At 41.9% G+C, this 24364-nt stretch overlaps 1 protein-coding gene across 14 annotated transcripts in view; it reads left to right on the forward strand.

Moving 5' to 3' along the window:
* Positions 1-24364, forward strand: part of KMT2C (lysine methyltransferase 2C) — a 274626-nt gene that overhangs the window by 120048 nt on the left and 130214 nt on the right. For all 14 annotated transcript variants that reach the window (XM_080665925.1, XM_080665931.1, XM_080665933.1 and 11 more), the window contains 3 exons: positions 80-228; positions 8115-8224; positions 22391-22553. In XM_080665925.1, coding sequence (XP_080522051.1) covers positions 80-228; positions 8115-8224; positions 22391-22553 — 422 coding nt within the window. The remainder of the gene's footprint in view (positions 1-79; positions 229-8114; positions 8225-22390; positions 22554-24364) is intronic.

The following is a 24364-nucleotide window of genomic DNA, read 5'->3' on the forward strand; positions in this document are numbered from 1 at the left end:
ATACGTGATATTTAACTTATAAAATGGAAAACATTTTGGTTGTTATCACTTTCACATCGGTTTTATTTTATTTCCCCAGAGAACGGTCTCCTCAGCAGAATACAGTATCGTGTGTGAGTGTGAGCACGCAGACTGCTTCTGATGACCAGGTTATTCAGTTATGGGATGAGCTCAGTCTTGTCGGTCTTCCCGACGCCATTGATGTCCAAGCCTTATTTGATCCCACAGGTAGGAGCTGGTCTTCAGTCATAACTACCTCTTGATTCTTTAAGCATCTTAATTTTAGTGAATTACCAACTTCATAGTAAATACCTTTCATCTAGAAATAATTATGATCACATTGTAAAAAATGTCATTGTTAAGTATCCTATTTAGGTAAAATACATTGTCTAATTATGTTGAGCTAATTTAGTTTAGCATCTGCATAGAGCTGACCCTGGACTAGATGCTTTCATAAATATTTGCATTTACTTTTTTTTTTTTTTCTTTTCAAATTTTTATTAAGGTATTATATGTGTACATATCTTACCATTGCCCCCCAACCCCACCCCACTCCCATACATGCCCTCACCCCCCAATGTTTTGCATCCGTTGGTTACTCTTATATACAGGCATATAAGTCCTTCAGTTGATCTCTTATTTCCCCCACCTCTCCCTAACCTTACCACTGTAATTTGACAGTCTGTTTGATGCTTTACTGCCTCTGTAACTATCTTTTTGTTCATCAGTTTATAATGTTTTTCATTATCCCCAAATGAGTGGGATCATGTGGTATTTTTCTTTCATTGACTGGCTTATTTCACTTAGCATAATGTTCTCTAATTCCATCCAAGTGCCTACAAATGGTAGTAATTCCTTCTTTTTTACGGCAGCATAGTATTCCATTGTGTAGATGTACCATAGTTTTCTGATCCAGTCATCTGCTGACGGGCACCTAGGCTGTTTCCAAATCTTAGCTATTGCAAATTGTGCTGCTATGAACATAGGGGTGCATATATCCTTTCTGATTGGTGTTTCTGGTTTCTTAGGATATATTCCTAGGAGTGGGATTACTGGGTCAAATGGGAGTTCCATTTTCAGTTTTTTGAGGAAACTCCATACTGTTCTCCACAGTGGCTGCACCAGTCTGCATTCCCACCAGCAGTGCACGAGGGTTCCTTTTTCTCCGCATCCTCGCCAACACTTGTCGTTTGTTGATTTGTTGATGATAGCCATTCTGACAGGTGTGAGATGGTATCGCATTGTCGTTTTGATTTGCATCTCTCGGATAATTAGTGACTTTGAGCATGTTTTCATGTGTCTCTTGGCCTTCCTTCTGTCTTCTTTCGAAAAGATTCTATTTAGGTCCGTTGCCCATTTTTTTATTGGATCCTTTATCTTCCTTTTATTAAGTTGTATAAGTTGCCTGTAGATGTTGGAAATTAAACCTTTATCAGTGATACCATTTGCAAATATGTTCTCCCATACAGTGGGGTTTCTTGTTGTTTTGTTGATGGTTTCTTTTGCTGTGCAAAAGCTTTTTATTTTGATGTAGTCCCATTTGTTTATTTTCTGTTTGGCTTCCATTGCCCTAGGGGCAGTATCACTGAAAAAGTTCTTTTGGCATATGTCTGAGATTTTGCTGCCTGTGGATTCCTCTAATATTTTTATGGTTTCCCGTCTTATATTTAAGTCCTGTACCCATTTTGAGTTTATTTTTGTGTATGGTGTAAGTTGGTGATCTAGTTTCATTTTTTTGCATGTATCTGTCCAATTTTCCCAACACCATTTATTAAACAGACTGTCTTGACTCCATTGTATGCTCATGCCTCCTTTGTCAAATATTAAATGCGCATATTGGTTTGGGTCGATATCTGGGTTCTCTATTCTGTTCCATTGATCTATATGTCTGTTCTTGTGCCAGTACCAGGCTGTTTTAAGGACAGTGGCTTTGTAATACAGCTTGAAGTCTGGTATTGAGATCCCTCCTACTTTATTCTTCTTTCTCAGGATTGCTGTGGCTATTCGGGGTCTTTTTTTATTCCAGGTGAATTTTTGGAGAGTTCTTTCTAGGTCTGTGAAATACGCCGTTGGTATTTTAATGGGGAGTGCGTTGAATCTATAGATTGCTTTGGGTAGTATGGACATTTTAATGATGTTGATTCTACCAATCCATGAACATGGTATGTTCTTCCATCTGTTTACATCTTCCTCTATCTCTTTTTTCAGTGTCCTGTAGTTTTCCGCATATAGGTCTTTTACATCCTTGGTTAGGTTTATTCCTAAGTATCTTAATTTTTTTGGTGCGATGGAAAATGGGATTGCTTTTTTAGTCTCTCTTTCTGTAAGTTCATTGTTGGTGTATAGAAATGCCATAGATTTCTTGGTGTTAATTTTGTATCCTGCTACATTGCCGAATTCATTTATTAAGTCTGTTAGTTTTTTGATGGAGTCTTTCGGGTTTTTTATGTACAATATCATGTCATCTGCAAATAAGGACAGCTTTACTTCTTCTTTTCCAATTTGGATGCCTTTTATTTCTTCTTCTTGTCTAATTGCAGTGGCTAATACTTCCAGTACTATGTCAAACAGGAGTGGTGAGAGTGGGCATCCCTGTCTTGTTCCTGTTCTTAGGGGCAATGGTTTTAGTTTTTGCCCATTGAGTATGATGTTAGCTGTGGGTTTATCATATATAGCTTTTATTATGTTGAGGTATGATCCTTCTATTCCCACCTTGTTGAGAGTTTTTATCAAGAAAGGGTTTGGATTTTGTCAAATGCTTTTTCTGCATCAATTGATATGACTATGTGATTTTTATCTCTCAATTTGTTTATGTGATGTATCACATTTATTGATTTGCGGATATTGAACCATCCTTGCATTCCTGGGATAAATCCTACTTGGTCATGGTGTATGATCTTTCTGATGTACTGCTGGATCCTATTTGCTAGAATTTTATTGAGGATTTTGGCATCTACATTCATGAGGGATATTGGCCTGTAATTCTCTTTCATTGTGTTGTCTTTATCTGGGTTTGGTATTAGGGTGATGCTGGCTTCATAGAAGGAGCTTGGAAGTGTTCCTTCCTCTTGAATTTTTTGGAATAGTCTGAGGAGGATAGGTTTTAGTTCTTCCTTGAATGTTTGGTAGAACTCTCCTGTGAAGCCGTCTGGCCCCGGGCTTTTGTTTGCTGGAAGCTCTTTGATGACTGCTTCAATTTCTTCCATAGTTACTGGCATGTTGAGCTGTTTAGATTCTTCCTGACTGAGTTTTGGAAGGTTATATTTTTCTAGGAATATGTCCATTTCCTCCAGGTTGTCCAGTTTGTTGGAATAGAGTTGTTCGTAGTATTTTTTAACAATCCTTTGTATTTCGGCGGGATCTGTTGTTATTTCACCTCTTTCATTTCTGATCTTGTTTATTTGGGTCCTCTCTCTTTGCTTCTTGGTGAGCCTGGCTAGAGGTTCATCAATCTTGTTTATCCTTTCAAAGAACCAGCTCTTGGTTTTGTTGATCTTTTGTATTGTTTCTTTGGTCTCTATGTCGTTTATCTGTGCTCTGATCTTTATTATTTCCTTCCTTCTGCTTACACTGGGCTTTTCTTGTTGCTCTTTTTCTAACTCTTTGAGTTGTTGGGTTAGGTAATTTATTACCCCTGTTTCTTGTTTTTTGCAGTAGGCTTGTAGAGCTATGAACTTCCCTCTCAGGACTGCTTTCGCTGTGTCCCATAGATTTTGGATTGTAGTGTTTTCATTGTCATTTGTTGTCATGATGTTTTTTATTTCTTCTTTGATCTCTCTGGTAACCCAGTCATGGTTTAATAGCATGCTGTTTAGTCTCCATGTGTTTGATTTCTTTGGGTTGTTTTTATTGTAGTTGATTTCCAGTTTTATGCCACTGTGGTCTGAGAAGATGCTTGATATGATTTCTATCTTCTTGAATTTGAAGAGACTTTGCCTATGTCCCAACATATGGTCTATCTTTGAAAATGACCCATGTGCACTTGAGAAGAATGTATATTCTGTGGCTTTGGGGTGAAATGTTCTGAAGATGTCAATTAATTCCATCTGGTCTAGTGAGTCATTTAGGATTGATGTTTCTTTGCTGATGTTTTGTTTAGAGGATTTGTCCAGTGGTGATAGTGGGGTATTAAAGTCCCCTACTATGATTGTATTGCTGTCAATCTCTCCCTTGATATCCTCCAGGAGTTTTTTTATGTATTTGGGTGCTCCTGTATTGGGTGCATATATGTTTACCAGAGTTATTTCTTCTTGTTGGATTGCTCCCTTTAGTATTATGAAATGGCCTTCCTTATCTCTTGTTATGTCCTTCAGTTTGAGATCTAATTTGTCAGAAATAAGTATTGCTTCCCCAGCTTTTTTTTCAGTTCCATTTGCCTGGAAAACCTTTTTCCATCCCTTCACCCTCAGTCTGTGTGCGTCTTTTTTTCTGAGGTGGGTTTCTTGTAGACAGCAGATATATGGGTCGTGTTTTCTTATCCAATCCGTTACCCTATGTCTTTTGACTGGGGCATTTAATCCATTTACATTTAAAGTTATTATTGATAGGTACTTATTTGTCGCCATTCCTATTCTTTACCCTTGTGTTACTTCTTCGCTTCCTGTTTCTTTCTTTTTTTTTTTTTTTACAGCAGACCCTTTAGCATTTCTTGCATTGCTGGTTTGGTGGTAATAAATTCCCTTAGTCCTTTTTTGTCTGTGAAGCTCCTGATTTCACCTTCAATTTTGATTGACAGCCTTGCTGGGTACAGTATTCTTGGATTCAGACCCTTCCTTTGCATGACTTTGTATATTTCATTCCATTCCCTTCTGGCCTGATGAGTTTCTGTTGAGAAATCAGTTGCTAGTCTGATGGGGGTTCCTTTGTATGTAACTTTCTGTCTCTCTCTTGCTGCTTTTAAGATTCTTACTTTGTCGTTGGTGTTTGCCAATTTAATTATAATGTGCCTTGGTGTCGGTCTTTTGGGGTTCATTTTGCTTGGGACTCTGTGAGCTTCTTGGATTTGTGTGTGTTTTTTCTTTCCTATATCTGGGAAATTTTCTGTCATTATTTCTTCAAAGAGGTTTTCTATTCCTTGCTCAGCTTCCTTTCCTTCTGGAACCCCTATTATGCGGATGTTGTTTTGTTTCGTGTTGTCCCAAAGTTCCCTTAGACTCTCCTCCTGCCTTTTAATTTTTTTTTCTAGAAGTTGCTTTTCTTGGGTATTTTTTTCCATCTTGTCTTCTAGCTCACTGATGCGGTCCTCTGCTTCTTCTAGTCTACTCTTGATGCTTTCTATTGAGTTCTTTACAGCAGCGATGTCATTTTTCATTTCTTCTTGGTTCTTCTTCATTTCCTCTTGGTTCTTGCTCATATTGTCGAATTTGTCTTCCATTCTTTTCAGCCACCTTATGACCATTTCTCTGAATTCTTTTTCTGGAAGGTTGCTTGCCTCCATTTCGTTTACTTCCTTTTCTGGTGATGCCTGCTTTTCTTTCATATGCGGGCTGCTTCTTTGTCTCCCCATGGTCTCTCTTCTCTGGGTGTCTGGTTATGTAGTTCTCTCTCTCCTTATCCCAGGCGAAATCTGACCTTTCCGTGGTGGAGTGTAGAGCTCCTCTGAACCCGTGTGCTTGCGCCAGTTGGGGAGCGTTGTTCTGGGGCTCGCAGCTGTTCCTGGGGTGCCGCCGTTGTGGGTCTGCATTTACTTTTTTAAAAAAATATATATTTTATTGACTTTTTTTACAGAGAAGAAGGGAGAGTGATAGAGAGTTAGAAACATCGATGAGAGAGAGACATTGATCAGCTGCCTCCTACACACCTCCTACTGAGGACGTGCCCACAACCAAGGTACATGCCCACAACCAAGGTACATGCCCTTGACCGGAATTGAACCTGGGACCCTTCAGTCCGCAGGCTGACGCTCTATTCACTGAGCTAAACCGGTCAGAGCTGCATTTACTTTTATGTAGGCAGCAATGCCATGGTGATCTGACAGTTGAAGACAGAGGACATTTTAAAGGGATCGGTGAGAACTTGGGGAACATGGCAGTGTGGTATATTTACTGTAGGAGTAAAGAATATTAGTTCTTAGCCGTGTGGGTATCCCATTATAACAGAACTAGAGGCCTGTTACACGAAGATTCGTGCAATAGGCCTTCCTTTCCCTGGCTGCCGGCACCGGTTTTCCTCCGGCATCCGGGACCCAGGCCTTGGTTCTGGCCGCCGCCTTCAGTATTTGCTCCGGCCGGAGCACCGCTCCTATAGCTCCCTGCACCTCCCGCCCTGCCTGGCCGCTCTGTGCCTGCATGCGTGCTGCCCAGAGGCACGGAGTGGCTGGTGGGTGGGGCTACCGCCATCTTTGTCAGGTTAATTTGAATACTCACTCCTGATTGGCTGGTGGGCGCCGCAAAGTGACGGTCAGTTTGCATATTTCTCTTTTATTAGTGTAGATAGTAGTGTGTACTCATGAGATGGTACTGCTGGAGTTTTGAGTAAAGTTCATTCCATAGATGAACTGCATATTGATAGTGCTTCAAGTGCTCTGTGATAGAGAATTTAATGACTGAGCTGTTATCAGTGATGATGTGTACTCTTGGTGGGTGTGGGATAGAGCAAAATAGAGGTGTACTGATATATTGTAGCCTATTTGCCATATAGCCTGTTTGTCATAAACAAAGTATTAAATTATGTCCTTTATATTTTACTGGAGGCCTGGTGCATGGATTCATGCACAAGGTGGGGTCCCTTGGCCTGACCTTTGGGGATCAGGCCGAAACTGGCTCTCCAACATCCCCTAAGGGTTCCTGGAATCGGGCTCCTGCCTCTCTGGTTCTGGCTGTGTCACCCGAGAACTGCAGCTGCCTAGTCACCGCAGCTCAGCAGCTCCTGTGCTGAGTGTCTGCCCCCTAGTTGGTCAGTGCATGTCATAGTTACTGGTTGGAGTGTCTGCCCCTGGTGGCCATTGCACATCATAGGTACCAGTCGGACGGTCGGTTGCTTAGGCTTTTATATATATAGATGTGTAAGAGTCCAAATAAAATACCTTCCAGTAATCTATATAAAAGTCTAAGTGACCATTACAAGTAGATGACCGGCCAATAGCTATGATGTGCATTGACCACCAGGGGGCAGATGCTCAATGCAGGAGCTGTCCCCTGGTGGTCAGTGTGCTCCCACAGCCGACCTCCCGCGGTCCCTCCCCCTGGCCGGCCAACCCCTACCAGCCCCTATTGGGACTGGGTGAGACGGTCCCAATCACCGGCCAGGCCGAGGGACCCCACCTGTGCACGAATTCATGCACCGGCCTCTAGTCCTATTTAATAAAAGCCTAATATGCTAAGTGTCTGTCCTTTCGTCTGTTCAACCAATCAAAGAGTAATATGCTAATGATATGCTAAGGCCGCTCAACCCCTCACTCTAACATGCACTGACCACCAGGGGACAGACAGTTGACCGGTTGACCAGTTGCTATGGCTTGCACTGACCACCAGGGGGCAGATGCTCCGACCAATTGGTTAGCTTGCTTCTGGGGTCCAGCTGATTGGGACTGAGCGAGATGTGCTGGACACGCCCTGGAGCCCTCCTGCGGTCCCTCCCCAACTGGCCAACCTCCCACATCCCTCCCTGGCCCCAATTGTGCATCGGTGGGGTCCCTCTGCCTGGCCTGTGCCCTCCCGCAATCTGGGACCCCTGGGGGGATGTCAGAGAGCTGGTTTCGGCCCGATCCCGCAGTCCAGGCCGAGGGACCCCACTGGTGCATGAATTCGTGCACCGGGCCTCTAGTATTTAAATAAAATGACTAAAAAACTGATTTTGTTGTTGTTGGAGAAATAACTTCTAATTCAGTGATTCTCAGTCTTCTGTGTTCATCAAAATCACCTGGAGGGCTTGCTGAAACATTGATTTCTGGCACCACTGCAAGAGTTTTTGTTCGATGGGTGTTTGTTGGGGTCTGACATTTTGTATTTCTGACAAGTTCCCAGTTGGTACAGGACCATGTTTTGAGAAGGGCTGCTTTAGTGCCTTTTTGCGATTTGCACTTTAGAGTGGATTTGGGGGTTTTATGTCTTTCCTTATTAGTGTTCCTATTATTAATGTTATTCATATGCTCCTTTTCCCTTTAATGATCTTAGGCACTTGTTGGGCTCATCACCGCTGTGTAGAGTGGTCACTGGGAGTGTGCCAGATGGAAGAACCGTTATCAGTGAATGTGGACAAAGCTGTTGTCTCAGGGAGCACAGAGGTAAGTAGAAGAAACAGACATTTAAGCACAGCTTTATATATTTCCTGTAGTCAACATAGAAGCTCACTTGTAAGAATTTATTAAATGATTACTGTAATGCAAAAACGCTTAAAATAGGAAATTGTTAATTTATATTCAAGAGTTGTTTATGCAAACCCCTAAAACATAGTATGTTAAGTTATGCAATAAATGTAACTTTTCAAGATACATATTTTACATTTAAAACAGAAGTTAAAATGTTTAGAAATGAGAGTTAGTGACTAAACTTATAAATCCATGTGGTTATATTTTTAAAAATATATTTTTATTGATTTCAGAAAGGAAGGGAGCAGGGGAGAGAGATGGAAACATCAATGATGAGAATCATTGATTGGCTGCCTCCTGCATGCCCCATACAGGGGATCGAGCCCACAACCTGGGCATTTGCCCTGACCGAGAATTGAACTGTGACCTCCTGGTTCATAGGTTGATGCTCAACCACTGAGCCATGCTTGTCACCAGGCCATGTGGTTACTTTTTAAGACAAAATTATTTGGTGAAGATTTAACCTAATAGAGATGAGATTTGACAGGTCTTTAGTCCACAATGTATACTAGCCCTGTTTGATGTTTTAAAAATTGATTAAAATACTTCTTTTCAGCTAAGTTGGCACTGTCCCCAAGTAACATCATGTCTGTAGTCTGCCATCTTTCAGGGCTTTCATTGTGAAACAAGTAGAGAAATAAATGCAACATTCCCCTCCTGGTGAAGTGAAATTGCTTTGCTGCCTACGAATTCTCTTTGGTTTTTGACAAGTATATTTCAGCAAAGTGAACAGCTCTTCCAAAGAAATATTAAAAATGGAAATTTTGACCATAGAAATTACAGGGTCTTTGATAGGTTGAATATAATTAAAACTTCCAAAAGTGTAAGGACTTAGATTCAAGTAATAGTTCAATCATTATAACATTTGCTTTACTCAGATTATCACAGTGATCTGATTTACATGGATAAGTAATCTCACTTCAAGATTAGTAAAGTAAGAGTGCTTGTTTTGGTAATGTGACTACTTTTGAGTGCTATGTTATCAAAGTTTGGACAGTGTGATGCATAATAGTAAATTCTACTGTCTGAAAATACTTAGGTGGTCAGATCAAGACTATGATAGATCAGTGAGAGCTATTTTTTCTGTGAACTCCGAAGCAGTTTTGTGACATTGAAGAGTACAGGCATATCTTGGAGATAATAGTGGGATTGGTTCCAGACCACTGCTGAAAGCAAGTATCACAATGAAGGGAATTGTAATCTTGCTCTTGGAGGGTCTTGCCTTCAATGTGTGGAAAACACAACATATTTTGTGAAGCACAATAAAACAAGGTCTGTCTGTATTATAGGAAAGGCTAAAATGAACTTTTTGATGTTGATTGGAATTGAAGGAATCAATATGAACTCTTTTAATATTTATACAGGTACAGAAATGTAGAGATGTGCATATACCTGGGTTAGTGTGTATACACATATTTCCTAGCTCTATTCGCTAAGAGGGTAAAGGAAAGATTGCCTCACCCTGTCTGTTTTGGACAGAAGATACCATTCTTGTTCTTTAAATGCATATTGATTAATATTTAGATGGAATTTAGAGATTAAGGCTATGCCTTAACCCTGACAGAGGAATCAGGGCCATGAGAAACCTATATTCCTTCTTTCCTCCCCCCCCTTAATATATTTTTATTGATTTTAGAGAAAAAGGGGCGGGGGGAGAGAGAGAGGGAGGAAACATTAATGATGAGAGAGAATCATTGATCAGCTGCCTCCTGCACACCCCCTACTGGGATCGAACCCACAGCCTGGGCATGTGCCCTGACCCCTGACCTGGAATCAAACCACAACCTCCTGTTTCACAGGTTGAAGCTCAACCACTGAGCAACACCAGCCGGGCTGCATTCATTCTCACTTCATCTAGGCATTAATGTGGACTGGGCCCAAGCAAGTAGAATGCTGGGAATAGATGGAGAGATGAGGTCAGAAAGGAACCAGGGGCAGCTTTGTCAAACCCTTAATTCTCTACTGCATTCAGTCAAAGGAGGGTAGCATTAGTCTTCTGTTGCCATTTTTATGCGTTTGTTTTCTCCTTTATAAAATAGGCACAGGATAGACCAGTTAGCTAGAACTTTTAAATTTTTTTCTCTCCTAAGAAGAGTTTGTCTCCCTGATAAAAAATTTAAGCATATAACAACACATTTGTTGAAGAGACTGTGGGAAATGGGCACTTTATACTTTGTGGGTGGGAATACAAACAGGTAAAATTTTCTGGAAGAAAGTTTGGCTATATATAACAAACTATATATGCACTTATCCTGTGATGTTTTTAGGAATCTACACTGAAAACATGCCTGCATTAATGCAAAACACTTACACCATTAAAAGTTAATAGTTGTAGCATTGTTTGATTTGCAGAATGTTGGAAACAACCTAAATGACCACACATAATAGAATGGTTGAGTAAATTATGGTTCGGTTCATACAGTGGAATATGGCGCAGCTGAAAACAACAACAGGAACAGCTCTTTAAGCTGATGCACAGTGGTTTCCAGCATGTACCTTTGAGTGAAAAAAAAGTGCAAAAGACCATTTATGGTGTGCAACCCTTTGTGCAATAAAGAATAAGATATAAGGAAGTATACATGCATATGCTCATTTATGGGAAAGGTATACAGATAGGATAAACCAGACTGAAGCTTGGTTCCTAGTGGGTATGGGCAGGAAAGGGGTATAAAGAAGAGGGAATGGATTGGCATAGCAGACAGACACTTCTCAGGTATATCTTTTTGTAAAGCTCTGACTTAGAGCCGTAGGAATGTCTCACATACCCCTAAATAAGTAATTACAACCATCTAGGACAGTGGTTGGCAAACTGCGGCTCGTGAGCCACATGCAGCTCTTTGGCCCTTTGAGTGTGGCTCTTCCACAAAATGCCACGGTCTGGGCGTCTATTTTGAAGAAGTGGCGTTAGAAGAAGTTTAAGTTTAAAAAATTTGGCTCTCAAAAGAAATTTCAATCGTTGTACTGTTGATATTTGGCTCTGTTGACTAATGAGTTTGCCGACCACTGATCTAGGATATGGGGAACCAACAAGAATAGCAAAATTTACACTTAGAGGGATAGGAAAGAAAAGAGCTAATCTAAGTAACTGGAAAACAGTATCTTTTTAAAAAATATATTTTTATTGATTTCAGAGAGAAAGGGAGAGGGAGAGAAAGATAGAAACATTAGTGATAAGAGAGAGTCGTTGATTGGCTGCCTCCTGCATGCCCTGCACTAGGGATCGAATCTGCAACCTGGGTGCGTGCCCTGACCGGGAATCAAACCTCCTGGTTCATAGGTTGACGCTCAACCACTGAGCCATGCCGGCTAGGCTGGGAAACAGTATCTTGAATGGATAACTGTAAAACTAATGACAAAGAACTGCACGGATGTGGTATAACCCAGCGAGTTAAATGAGTTTCTCACAGATGTGGGTTAGCAACTCTGAAACTGCTTTACGGATATACCATAAGCGAACAATACGTAAATATGTGGTAGGTAACGAGAGCTAGGTTTTCCAGTGTTGGAGAAAGGAGCTACAAATAGGGAGAGGCTAGCCTGAATTTTGTGGTGATGGAATGGAATCAGAAGGATTGATGTAAACTCATGGTGTTGACTGTTTACACAGACATGTACTGAACAATAGATGTGTGTATACGACTGAGTTGGCATTCTACACAAATTTCCTAGCTCTGTTCTGTGAGGCCCGGAAGCTGGGACCCGGGAGCAGGGAGCACCCCTAGTGCACAGACCTTGGCTTCTAACCACTGTTCTCCTTGAGAAGTAAAGTAGTTCCTGGTGCAGGGAAAACGTGATGAGGCACGAGGGTGTCAGGAATGGGTAGAAAGATGGGCAGTTACGGAGAGCAAGGAGTCAGGCTGAGTGAGTTCCGCAGAGCTTCTTGGAGCAACAACAAAACATGACCGCAACGGATTTTCATCCACAGAATAAACTAAGTACTCACGAGTCTGGACTGACATAAATAGTGCAAGTCAGACACATCTCTTCTTTACCTAACATTCTTCAGTGGCTTCCCATTTCATTCATAGAATAAAAGCTAGTCCTAACTAACCAACAAGGCTCAGTGCCCCGCTCCCCTCCCCCAAGTACTTCTAAGACATCACCCAGTAGCACTCCTCCCCTTACCTGCTTCCTTCAGTCACACTTGACTCTGACTGTGGTCTTCCTCAAGTATGCCAGATATCTCTCACCTCAGGGCCTTTGCACTTCTTGTTCTTTCTCTGTTGAATATTCTTCTTCGATACATGAGTGGCTTGCTCTCTCATTTCCTTTAGATATTTATTCAAGTTACCTTACCAGTGAGGACTTTGCTGGGCTCCCTGTCAAAAATTTCAAGTGTCTCCTCCTCCCATAATACCCCTGCTTTATTGTTTCTCCCCTGTTTAAAAATTTTAAATACATCTTAATTAATTTATTTTATTTTTTTAGTTGATTTCAGAGAGGAAGGAAGAGGGAGAGAGAGATAGGAACATTAATGATGAGAGAGAATCATTGTTCAACTGCCTCCTGCATGCCCCTTACTGAGGATTGAGCCCACAACCTGGGCTTGTGCCCTGATCGGTAATCGAACTGTGACCTCCTGGTTCATAGGTCGATGCTCAGCTGCTGAATCACCGCCGGGCTATTGTTTCTCCTTTCATGTATTGCCAGCTGACATACTAGTAGTGTGTATTTACTTGCAATCTGGTTTCTGCATTCTCACTAGAGTAATAGTGCCCTTCTCACAGGATCTTTTTCTGTTTTGGTTGTTCCTCAGGAAATATTTGTAGCCTAAATGAATAGCACTAAAGATCATTCATGGAATCATTCATTCATAGTTATAGGTAAGAAGTCCAGAGTTTAGACTATTAAAGGAGATTGCCACTGTGGTTCATTTTACACAAGTTTACAAATTTGAAATTGTCCAAACAATGTCTAAAACAGAGCAAATTTTTACAAGTGATGGGGATAAGGGGTTGGGGACAGTGAAAATCTTTAATATTTCAACAGGTTCCCTGGGGCAGAGTATGTGAAAGTGCTGTTGAATTTAGACTACATTTTTATTTTTACCAAAAGACAGATGTTCTAAATTTATTGATTTTCATTATGATGACATGTGTCTGAATGTCATGCATGGTATGTCATCTGCCTCTTTAATATAAATGTGAAATCAACAATGAGAACATAATGAGTTTTCAAATAAGTGTGCTGGGGTTGAGCATTTCAAAAATGAATATTTGGGCCCTGGCTGGCATTGCTGAGTGGTTAGGCATCACCTTGTGCACCGAAGGGTTGAGGGTTCACTTCCATGTCAAGGGCTGGTACAGGTCAGGGTGTGTGGGAGCCGGCCAATCAATGTGTGTTTCTCACATTGATGTCTCTCTTTCTTCTCTCCCTGTCCCTGTTCCCTTCCACACTCTCTTAAAATCAATGGAAAAAAATATACTCAGGTGAGGATTATAAAAAATGAATATTTGGGACTATTTCTATTATTATTTTATTACAAGAGAAGTTTGTAAAAACAAACAATGAAAAAATATTCTGACATTTGTCATTAAAAAATCTTGGACACGGAAATTCCTGATCTGTTTAAAGTATTTTTTTTTAATTAACTTATTTATTTATATTGTTAATCCTCACTGAGGACATTTTTCCATCGAGTTTTTAGAGAGAGTGGAAGGGAGGGGGAGACACACACAGAGAGAGAGAAACATCGATGTAAGAGAGACACGTTGATTGGTTGCCTCCCACACATGCTCTGATCAGGGCCAGGGATGGATCTTGCAACCAAGGTACATGCCCTTGACCGGAATCAAACCTGGGACCCTTCAGTCCACAGGCCAATGCTCTATCCACTGAGCCAAACCAGCTAGGGCTCTTTGATTCTTGGTATATTTTAAATGCATTTGTTAGAAAGAAAAAAAGTACTTTCTGATTACAGAAGGTGAAAATATATTTGCTAAATTTAAACTGGGGAAAAATAATGGTTGATAATAATGCATGACTTTCTATTTAGATCTCCTTATTTTTATGAGGACCCCTCTGCCCCCCAATTGGTAGCAATTGAAATCAAGAGGCCATTGAATCTAAGAAGTATGAGAACAAGGTATAGAGCTCAGATGGAGGGTTACAGTACTCTCTCAATTAAAAAAATATATATGTTTTTATTGACTTCAGAGAGGAAGGAAGAGGGTGAGAGAGAGAGAAACATCAGTGATAAGAAAGAATCATTGATCTGCTGCCTCTTCTGCATGCCACCTACTGGGGATCGAGCCCAAAACCCCAGGCAAGTGCCCTGACCAGTAATCGAATTACGACGATCTGGTTCATAGGTTGATGCTTAACCACTGAGCCACACCGGCCAAGCTCTGTTAACTTTTTGAATGTGCACATCTATAATAATCTATAATAATAAAAGTGTAACATGCTAATTAGACCGGACAGCTGAACGACCTTCTGGATGAAGCTGGGGTTGTGAGGGTCAGGGGCAGCCGCCAAGGCTGTGAGGGCTGAGCCCCTTGCACGATTTCATGCATTGGGCCTCTAGTCTTTTAATAATAAATATTTGAGCTTGCATCCTTATTATACATTCTCATTGGAACAGGTAGCTCTCCTTTTGACACTTAGAAACATTTGTGTACTTACATTGGTTGTGTGTGTTTTTATTTCTTTGGTCCCCCGACTAGGGCTGTAAGCACCATGAAGGCATGGATAATATCTGTTTAGGTTTATCATTTTATCTCTAGCATCTAATAGAGTACCTGGAACACAAGAGAGTCATTTATGGGATGAATGTATGCATGATTGGAATTTGCCAATGAAATGCATTCGCTGGAATGGAGAGGAAGGTGCTACTGTCACCTAGTGGCTGCTGCTAAAAGTCCTGAGATGCATAGGACAGCCTTCCACAACAAAGAATTATCTAGCTTAGAATGCCAGTAGTGCTGAGGATGAGAAATCCTGGTTTGACTAATAATATCGTTATTCTTTTCAAGTTAATATATTTAATATAATTTCCTCAATTGTTAAATGGCATTCTTTACCAAGTAGTTCAGTTTTTTTGGAATTTCCCTCAGACTGCTTTTCAGTTTTTCCAGGGGGAACATTTTTCTTTTTCTAGGTGGAAGAATATGCTAAAACTATAAACCTGTGTTCAGGAAAGGTAATGATGTTTCTCTTTTAATTTCCTCTTTGGAGCCTGGGTGTGCTACCAACATCTTAGAAATCTAGGTAGTTTGGATATTACCAAAGGAATAGTTTAATTCTGCATGCTACATATGCTTGGGCATTTCTTTATCTAAAGCCTCTCTTTCTGCACTCCCCTCATTCCCCTCCGAAAAGAAATAACTCATCAACCTCTAACACATATTTCTGTCCTTTTAACTATTTCTGAATCAAATGTAGTATCATACTCTATTAAAAATAATTAAAAATTGCTTATATCATTTCCCTTAGAGTTTGATAATTTCTTATATTTACTCTCACCCTCACACCAAAAACCCATATTGAAATTCCATCATATACTGATTTTGTGCCAGGTGTCTTTGTGTAAAGCCAACTTAGTTCTGAGAGAAGCGTTGTAAGTTTTTGTTTTTGTTTTTATATATTGCGTTCTTTTTGTAGACTGCAAAAAAAAAAAATAGCTTTTCTATAATAAGATGATAGTGCACATTAAGAATGTAAGTAAGCAATGTAATGTAAGTGTGCTTTTAGTTAAAAAAAATTAAAAGCAGTATATAGTACAGTAAAAAGTCTATATCCATGCTCCTTCTCTAACCAACTGAAAGTAGGTCCAATAAGATTTAAAACATTGGTCTGCCTCTTTATGGTAAGTGATCTGCAAGTACCTATTTTATCACTATTGTCTAATACTGTTTTATTTTAATACTAGAGGCCTGGTGCACGAAAAACGTGCACTGGGGGGAGGTGGCTGTTGTCCCTCAGCCCAGCTTGCACCTTCTCCAATTTGGGACAACCTTGGGGCCTAAACCAGCATTCGGACATCCCTCTCACAATCCAGGACTGCTGGCTACCGCTCGCCTGCCTGCCTGCCTGATTGCCCCTAACCGCTTCTGCCTGCCAGCCTGATTAACACCTAACTGCTCCCCTGCCGGCCCGATCACCCCCAACTGCCCTCTCCTGCAAGCCTAGTCCCCCCAGCTGCCCTCACCTGCCGGCCTGATGGCCCCCAACTGCCCTCCCCTGTTGGCCTGATCTCGACCCCAACTGCTCTCCCCTGCTGGCCTGATTGTCCCCAACTGCCCTCCTCTGCCGGCCTGATCTTGCCCCCAACTGCCCTCCTTTGCCAGCCAATTTGGTTCTGATTGGTCAGTTTCTATTCCAGTCAGTGTCAAAAGCTCCGCCTCCTAGGCAGCCATTGGCTCCTCGAAATTCACCCAGATTTGGTTCTGATTGGTCGGCTTCTATGCCAGTCAGTGTCTCTGGGCCTATCAATGGGGCCTGATCAGCAGCCCCGGTGGAGGCCTGGAGAGAAATGGAGGCCCGGCTGCTGACCAGGCCCGGAAAGAGAGAGGCAAGTGCTGATCAACAGCTGCCACAGAGGCTACGGATCAGACCCGGCTTCTCTTTTCAGGCCCCTCAGCAGTCATGCTGGGCCACCATGCCTGCAGCCGTAGCAATCAGTGCTGGGTCACCACGGCAACCCAACACTGACTGCAGGACTGACTTCTGGTTGGTCAAGCCTCCCGCTCGTTGTGGATGTGACGGACCCAGGGTTTTTATATATTAGGATAATCCTAGTGATGTGTAATGTAAATTTTAAAAATCTATCAAAGTATATATTCTTCCTTTTCTGCTATAGTTTTTTAAGAGGAAAGGCAAACATTCACAGTGTGGTGCTAGGTCTATAAGACTGTGTCCAGGTTGGAGGCTCCCAGGAGGAACCCAAGGGACTCATAGAGTTGTGATTATGGCTGAGACTTATGTGATTTCGTGAGCATCTCAGTGGGAAAAGACACTGGCAGACTGGAAGAATCCAGGTGCAAGCTTGCTTAGGTACTCTCCCTCCCACGAGGGGTCACATAGAGCACCCTCTTCTTCCAGCAAGGAAAGTGCTGCTACATGTGTGTGATGCTCCTGCACCAAGAGTTTCAAGGTCTTTACTGGGGCCTGCCCACATAGGCACCCTGGGCCTGACCTTACCAGAGGGAAAGCCACACTGTTGGCACACTTAGTCTAGTTGCAGAAAATTGCCCTTTCACTTGGGGAACTGAGGGTGCCAGCTGGCAAGCAGGCCTTGGTAAGGATAGTAGTCTCGGGCTCGTTGTGTTAACCCTTTTGCTTAGTACTTAAGTTGGATTGTATCTCAATTCCAGTATATTCCTCTCTATAGGACTGTAGTAGGTACTTTTTAGTGTACAACATTGAATTATTCTCCATCATAGAGAGGCTGTGATAATGCTCTAGTGGTTATCCTATCTAATAAGGAGGGAATATGCTAATTGACTGCCATGCCCTCAAAGATGGTGGCGCTCACGGCCACAAGATCCGGCGCCCAGTCCCCTCAGCCCTGCTGGGGCGCCTGCCTCTGGAGTCCCCCACTCCCCTCAGCCCCCCAGCTGCCCAGGGCTGGCCCGAGGCGCAGGCAAGCCTCAGATGGCGGCTGCCCAGCTGCTCAGGGCCGCCCGAGGCTCAGGTAACCAGGGCTGGCCAAAGCTTTCGTTGCCAGCAGTGGCAGCAGCAGAGGTGTGATGGGGGTGTTACCTTCCCCTGATCACCAGGTTGCCTCCCCACCACCCCCCCTCCCCCCGAGGGCTCCTGGACTGTGAGAGGGGGCAGGCTGGGCTGAGGGACCCCCCTCCAGTGATGAATTTTCATGCACTGGGCCTCTAGTATAAAATAACTTTGTTCAGAGGAAAGATACTGGTAAGGATACTTCAATAGAAAAAGTCTGTATTTAACTCTGAAATCTATTTTGTTTAATATTAATATAGCCCCTCCATCTTTGTTTTGACTAGTGTAAACATCCTATATAATAAAAGCCTAATATGCAAATTGTCCCCTCGATTGCAAGTTCCCCTGGGAGTTTGACCGCTTGACCAGTCGCTATGACGTGCACTGACCACCAGGGGGTAGATGCTCCAACTGATAGGTTAGCTTGCTGTGGCGCTGGTGGGCTGGACTGGAAAGTGAGGTGTAAGGTGAGAGCTGTCAGGAAGCTCCCAGGGTTTGGCCCCCGCCCCCAGCCGAGGCGGCCGGGGGCAGGAGCCAGGAGGGACCGAGTGACTGCTACGCGTGATCCGAGAGCCGTGGACTGCGCAGCCCTCCGCAGTCTGTGGCGTTCTCAGTGCACAGTTTATAATCTTCAGAGCTGCTTTTTATTTGTTACGTTTTACTACTCCAGGAGAGTGGATAGCACCATTAAGGGGGGACAGGCCAGAGGCCAAGGGGCAGCCTCAGGCTCCCTGGGATACATCAGAGAGGGGGGTGGGGCTGAGGCGGAGAAACTGAGTCCAAAACTTGAAGTTGGAGGCAGCGAGGGGCAGAGGGCGACAGCTGCAAAGGAGCCTAGAAAAGCTGCTGGGTGCAGGCAGCCGAGGAGCCGGGTGCATCTCCCATGGGACAGGCTCCATGTCCCTCCCTTCTCCTCTCTGTGACCTGTCACCCCAGCTGGGCTCGCCCCATACATCTCCACACAACTGCAGGGCCTGCACAGCCCCACCCAGCACAGCCTTTGGGGAGCTCCGCCCTGGGAGGAGAAAGGGGGAGGCTGCAGACAGGAGGTGGCAGGAGGATGGGCAGAGCAGGGCCCACCAAGTTAGATGGAGGGGAGGGAGGGAGAGACCTCACAGGACTGGGGACAGAGATGGGTGGGGAAGGAGGGCCGTGCAGAAGCATTGCCCTTGGTTAGAGTGTCCCCCCTCTAGTGCCCCCCCGCTCCAGCTCCTGGCCATCACTGACCTGTTCCTCTTCTTGCAGTTTTGCGTTTTCTAGGCTAATACTGAAATGGAATCGTACAGCATGTACTTAGCATAATGGTCATTCATCAGCTGGTAGTTTTTCTTGGCTATTATTTATAAAGCCGCTGTGAACATGGATGCGGCATTGTTTGTTTGGAAGTATATGTTTAATTTTGCCTGTACACCTTTCCATTTCCACCAGTCAGTAGTGAGAGGTGCATTTGCTCTATGGTGTTGCTAGCACTGGATATTGTCAGTGTTTCTGAATTTTAGCAGTTCTAGTTCAGTGATATCTCCTTGTGGGCTTCTTTTTTTTTTTTTTTTTTTAAATATATTTTATTGATTTTTTACAGAGAGGAAGGGAGAAGGACAGAGAGTTAGAAACATTGATGAGAGAGAAACATCGATCAGCTGCCTCCTGCACACTCCCCACAGGGGATGTGCCCGCAACCAAGGTACATGCCCTTGACCGGAATCGAACCTGGGACCCTTCAGTCCGCAGGCCAACCGATTAGCTGCCTCCTGCACACTCCCCACTGGGGATGTGCCCGCAACCAAGGTACATGCCCTTGACCGGGATCGAACCCGGGACCCTTGAGCCCGCAGGCCGATGCTCTATCCACTGAGCCAAACCAGTTAGGGCTGTTGTGTATCTTTAGTGAAGTGTTTGTTCAAATCTTTGCCCCACCCCTACCCTGTTCCAATTGATTTGTCTTCTTACTATTGAGTTGTCAGAATTCTTTATATATTCCTCATACAAGTTGTTTATTAGAGATGCATTTTATAAATATTTCTGCCTAGTTTGCAACTTGTTTTCATTTTCTTAGTGTTTTCTGTAGAGCAGAGGGCTTAATTTTGATGAAGTTTGTCATTTGCTAACTTGTAAGTTTTTTCTTTTATGGGTTATGCTTATTGTGCCTTATATTAAAAAAAAACTTGGCATATTCCCAAGTTACCTTTAGGTTATTTATCCATTTTATAGTTAAATTACATGTATGATATGAGAATATGAGATAAGATTCAATGTTCTTTGTTTTCAGTAGCATTTTATAATATACCTGTATAAAATTTTTGTTTATTCCCTAATCTATAGTATCTTTTCTTTTAATTTTAATGAATTTTTCCTCTAACTGAAAAAGTTAAAAGAAAAAGAAAGAATATTGTTTATTTTGTGCATCAATTTAAAAGAATCCAAAATAACTATACTAATATAAAACATTCAAAGCTAGTAGATAAAAAATGAGATTTAATATTATTGCTTTTTGCCATCACCTTTTTACCACAGTGATATAGAGATACTTTGAGTTATTTGAGTTCTTTTTATTACATACATTTTTGTTGTTGTTAATTCTCACCCAAGGATATTTTCCCATTGGTTTTTAGAGAGAAACATTCTGACATCTTGGTTCATGGAACGATGCTCAATTACTAAGCCACACCAGCTGAACTTCTCTGTGTTTTTAATGCTGTAATGCCCTTGAGTACAGAAAAGAACTAAAATGTGCATTAGTCTGTGGATTTTATCTATAATATTAAAAGTATAATATGCTAGCCCTAACCAGTTTGGCTCAGTGGATAGAGCGTCGGCCTGCAGACTCAAGGGTCCCAGGTTCGATTCTGGTCAAGGGCATGTACCTTGGTTGCGGGCACATCCCCAGTGGGGGGTGTGCAGGAGGCAGCTGATCGATGTTTCTCTCTCATCAATGTTTCTAACTCTATCCCTCTCCCTTACTCTCTGTAAGAAATCAATAAAATATATTTTAAAAAAAAGTATAATATGCTAATTAGACCACACGTCCTTCTGGAGAAAGCCGGGGCTGCAAGGGAAGCCCGGGTCCTGGGTGCCTATTGGCGGCCAGAGGGAAGCTGGTGCCGGCAGCAGTCGGGGGAAGGAAGGCCTACTCTTGCACGAATTTCATGCATTGGGCCTCTAGTATAAAATTAAAATGGCACAGATACAACTAGAGTTTATGAGTGAGTTAAAAACTGCTGTGGTCTGTTGGCTGCACTCAATGTGTAGCAGACACACCAGGAGGTGCTAAGCTTTCTCATATTGATTCGAAGCAGAGGACCTGAGATTATGAGATTTTGATGGCATGTGCTATCTTATGTAGGTTTACACATAAATATTGAAATGTAGAGCCAACATTGGCATGTGAAGATGTCTGTGGTTCCTTGAGGCTTGGTTTTCCCGCAGATCATCCTGTTTGGCTTTAGGTATTCCAGCTGTGCTATTGGTGAGCCGCTCTCACAAATGAGAGTCCTGAGAGTGAGATCCACTTAGGATATATATGCCTGGCCTTTCTCTGTCAGCAGCATTCATGGTGCTACGTGAACAAAGCTAGGACAACCAGTTTCTACTCAGGGATGTTGGAACAGGAGGAAAAGACAAATCACCATGCAAATGGCATAAATGCTGACACAGAGGTTAATGTAACAAGGACAGCCTAGCCTCTTCTACACAGAGGGAGGTTTTACACTATACAGTGCAGGCCTTCCAGCAAAAGCTCCACAAAAGAAATGATGTCCAAAATGGGCTTGGGCGGATAGCAAGTCATTCTTAGGGAAATGTGAGGTAAGGAAGTAAAGCATTATAGATCGATCATCCAAATTGACTTCTTACACACTCAGTTGCCCTAGACTTACTTTGTTGATCATGGGGGCCTTATATCTTTGCTCTTACTGCTTGTAAGAGAGCAGCAGCAGATTGAAATTGGTGGGAGTGAGGGGAGAGGAGATACTCATGACCTAGTTTTTCTTTACAATCCTAGCATTTACTGAGAAACTTAAAATGAATCACCACAGTGAAATGTGTCGATCTGTTGCCATGAACAATATAGTTGTCCCTCATTAACCTACTCTGTGTTTGACTAGTTACTTCCTATTGATTTTTAGGCAGGGTGAAAGATGTTTTATACTGTATATTCGTTTTACTTGTTTATTGATGGGATTTAAACTAACTTAAGAAAATAGTGCTCAACTAGAAACCTGCCTTTTTAACCATACTACTGATCTTTAAAAAAATTTATTTGTACAAAGTCAGTGGGAAAAGCAAAATGCTAAATTTGTAAACTTTAGTTTTACGAGTGATGTACAAAGGTTTTTAATACTTTCCTAGCCCCGCATTTGAATGTTCCTCTACCAGGTTTTATGAAGAAATTCCTTTCCCTTTTTTCCCCTTCAGCGATGTGCATTTTGTAAGCACCTTGGAGCCACTATCAAATGCTGTGAAGAGAAATGTACACAGACATACCATTACCCTTGTGCTGTGGGGGCGGGCACCTTCCAGGATGTCAGTCACTTCTTCCTTCTTTGTCCAGAGCACATCGACCAAGCTCCTGAAAGATGTAAGTAGCGCACTTACTTGGACACATTCCTAGATGTGAGCCAGTGTACTCACTCACAGTATTGCATGTTTGCACTTCCCTGAGTGTTACTCTGCTTGGATTTGAAGATAACATTATATAATCTTGATAATCTGAGGGATCCTTGCCAGAGGTCCTTGGGGGAAATCTGTTATCAACAGTGTCATTGAAGTTAAAGCCAAAAAGTTACTCCTCAGCAATTCAAATGTCGTTTACATGGTTTTTCCTATTTAAAATTTTTTTTAAAACACTGTCAAAAAAATAGAAATACTGAATATATAGTATTTTAATATGCACTATAAAGTACGTCCTTTAAAAAGTTAAACAGTATTCCGTGTTTTTTACACTAAAAACCACCCAGCACCCAGCTGGAAAATTAGAAGATGATTGACTCTAATTTTTCAACCGTGCGCACAAGGACTTTTAAAACATGCAATATATGACTACTGAGTCGGGGCACTGACGTCTTTTCCCTTCGATTGTCAGATAAAAAAATAATAACAGCCAACACAACACTAACCGTCCAGTGTGAACGAATCAAAACCATACCTTTTTTTTTGGTCAGGCAAAAATACACTTTTTGTTGTGCCGCAGAATTTTAGTAATTAGTTTATGTGCCATGAGATGAAAAAGGTTGAAAATCTGCAACTCAGGTGTTCTTGCAGAGGTACACTATTGACAGGGTCACCGCCGACCTTTGAGCTCGAGACCGGCCTGGTCCTTGTGGAACCTGTCCCTGCAGCTTCTGAGTCCTCTCTGTTCGCTGCAACCACACTTGCGCTTTCTCCTTTCTCTTCCAGACAGTATTTTTTTATTAAGTGAAAAACATTTAAATGTTTGAATTCCATGTTGTACAGAAAGTTATGATTCTTTGCTGTCTTTGTCATGAAACAGAGATCTTACCTTTTTATTTCTATGAATTTCCAAAGAACATGTATACTTTGGGATCTTTTTCCCCTCTTAAATTGAATTTCCAATCTCATTGTGAAATGCTTTATTCAGTCTTTTTAACCTAATTGTTAGCTTTACTTATTTCTTAGCAATGTCAATAAAGGCTTTTCCCTATCTTTTTCATCTCTGTGAAACATAAATATAGTTACCTATATTTATGAGGCATAAACTGAAGTATTCTCAAGTACAGTTAGATTTCATAATCATTATTTTTTTTATCTTTGTTTAGTACCATAATTTTATATTCAGTTACAATTATTTTGTGTCTACATGTATAATCACCATACAGGTGTAAATTATAGGTAAGGCAAACAGAAATGTCAAATTGTATTTAGGCTGAGGAGGGATTTAAAGTTTTAAGAATGTTTTGAATTACACACTAAAATCAGGGAGAAAAAGAACATTCATGCACAGCCACTCTCCCGGGTGTTATTATTGTAAGACCTCATGCAGTGAATTACTTCACCAGGTGCACAAGCTTCGATGCCAGTTGTTAGAGTCGATTGCATTCTGGGTGGTTCGTTACACTTTGCCAATGGGACAAAACAATTGTGTATGTATTTAAGAATCTGAATTTTACTCAGCCTTTTGTACTTAGTCATGCTTTAGAGCTCAGTAAACAGTGTGTAAACTTTGCCGTGACTGTGTTTCTGATGTTAGGTGTTTGTTGCCTAATGGCTATACTGCTCTGTGCTTCAGACTGTGTTCTAACAGCATAGACCTCATTTATATGTGAGAGATCATAAATTGTTTTGTAAAGTAATGACGTGTCAGAACTGAGGTGAGATGATTTGCCATCATTTTTCATCCCTAGAGTGAAAGGTTCATGCTGGCAACATAAA

The sequence above is a fragment of the Plecotus auritus genome (genome assembly GCF_963455305.1).
Source record: "Plecotus auritus genome assembly, chromosome: 4".
Lineage (NCBI taxonomy): Eukaryota > Metazoa > Chordata > Mammalia > Chiroptera > Vespertilionidae > Plecotus > Plecotus auritus.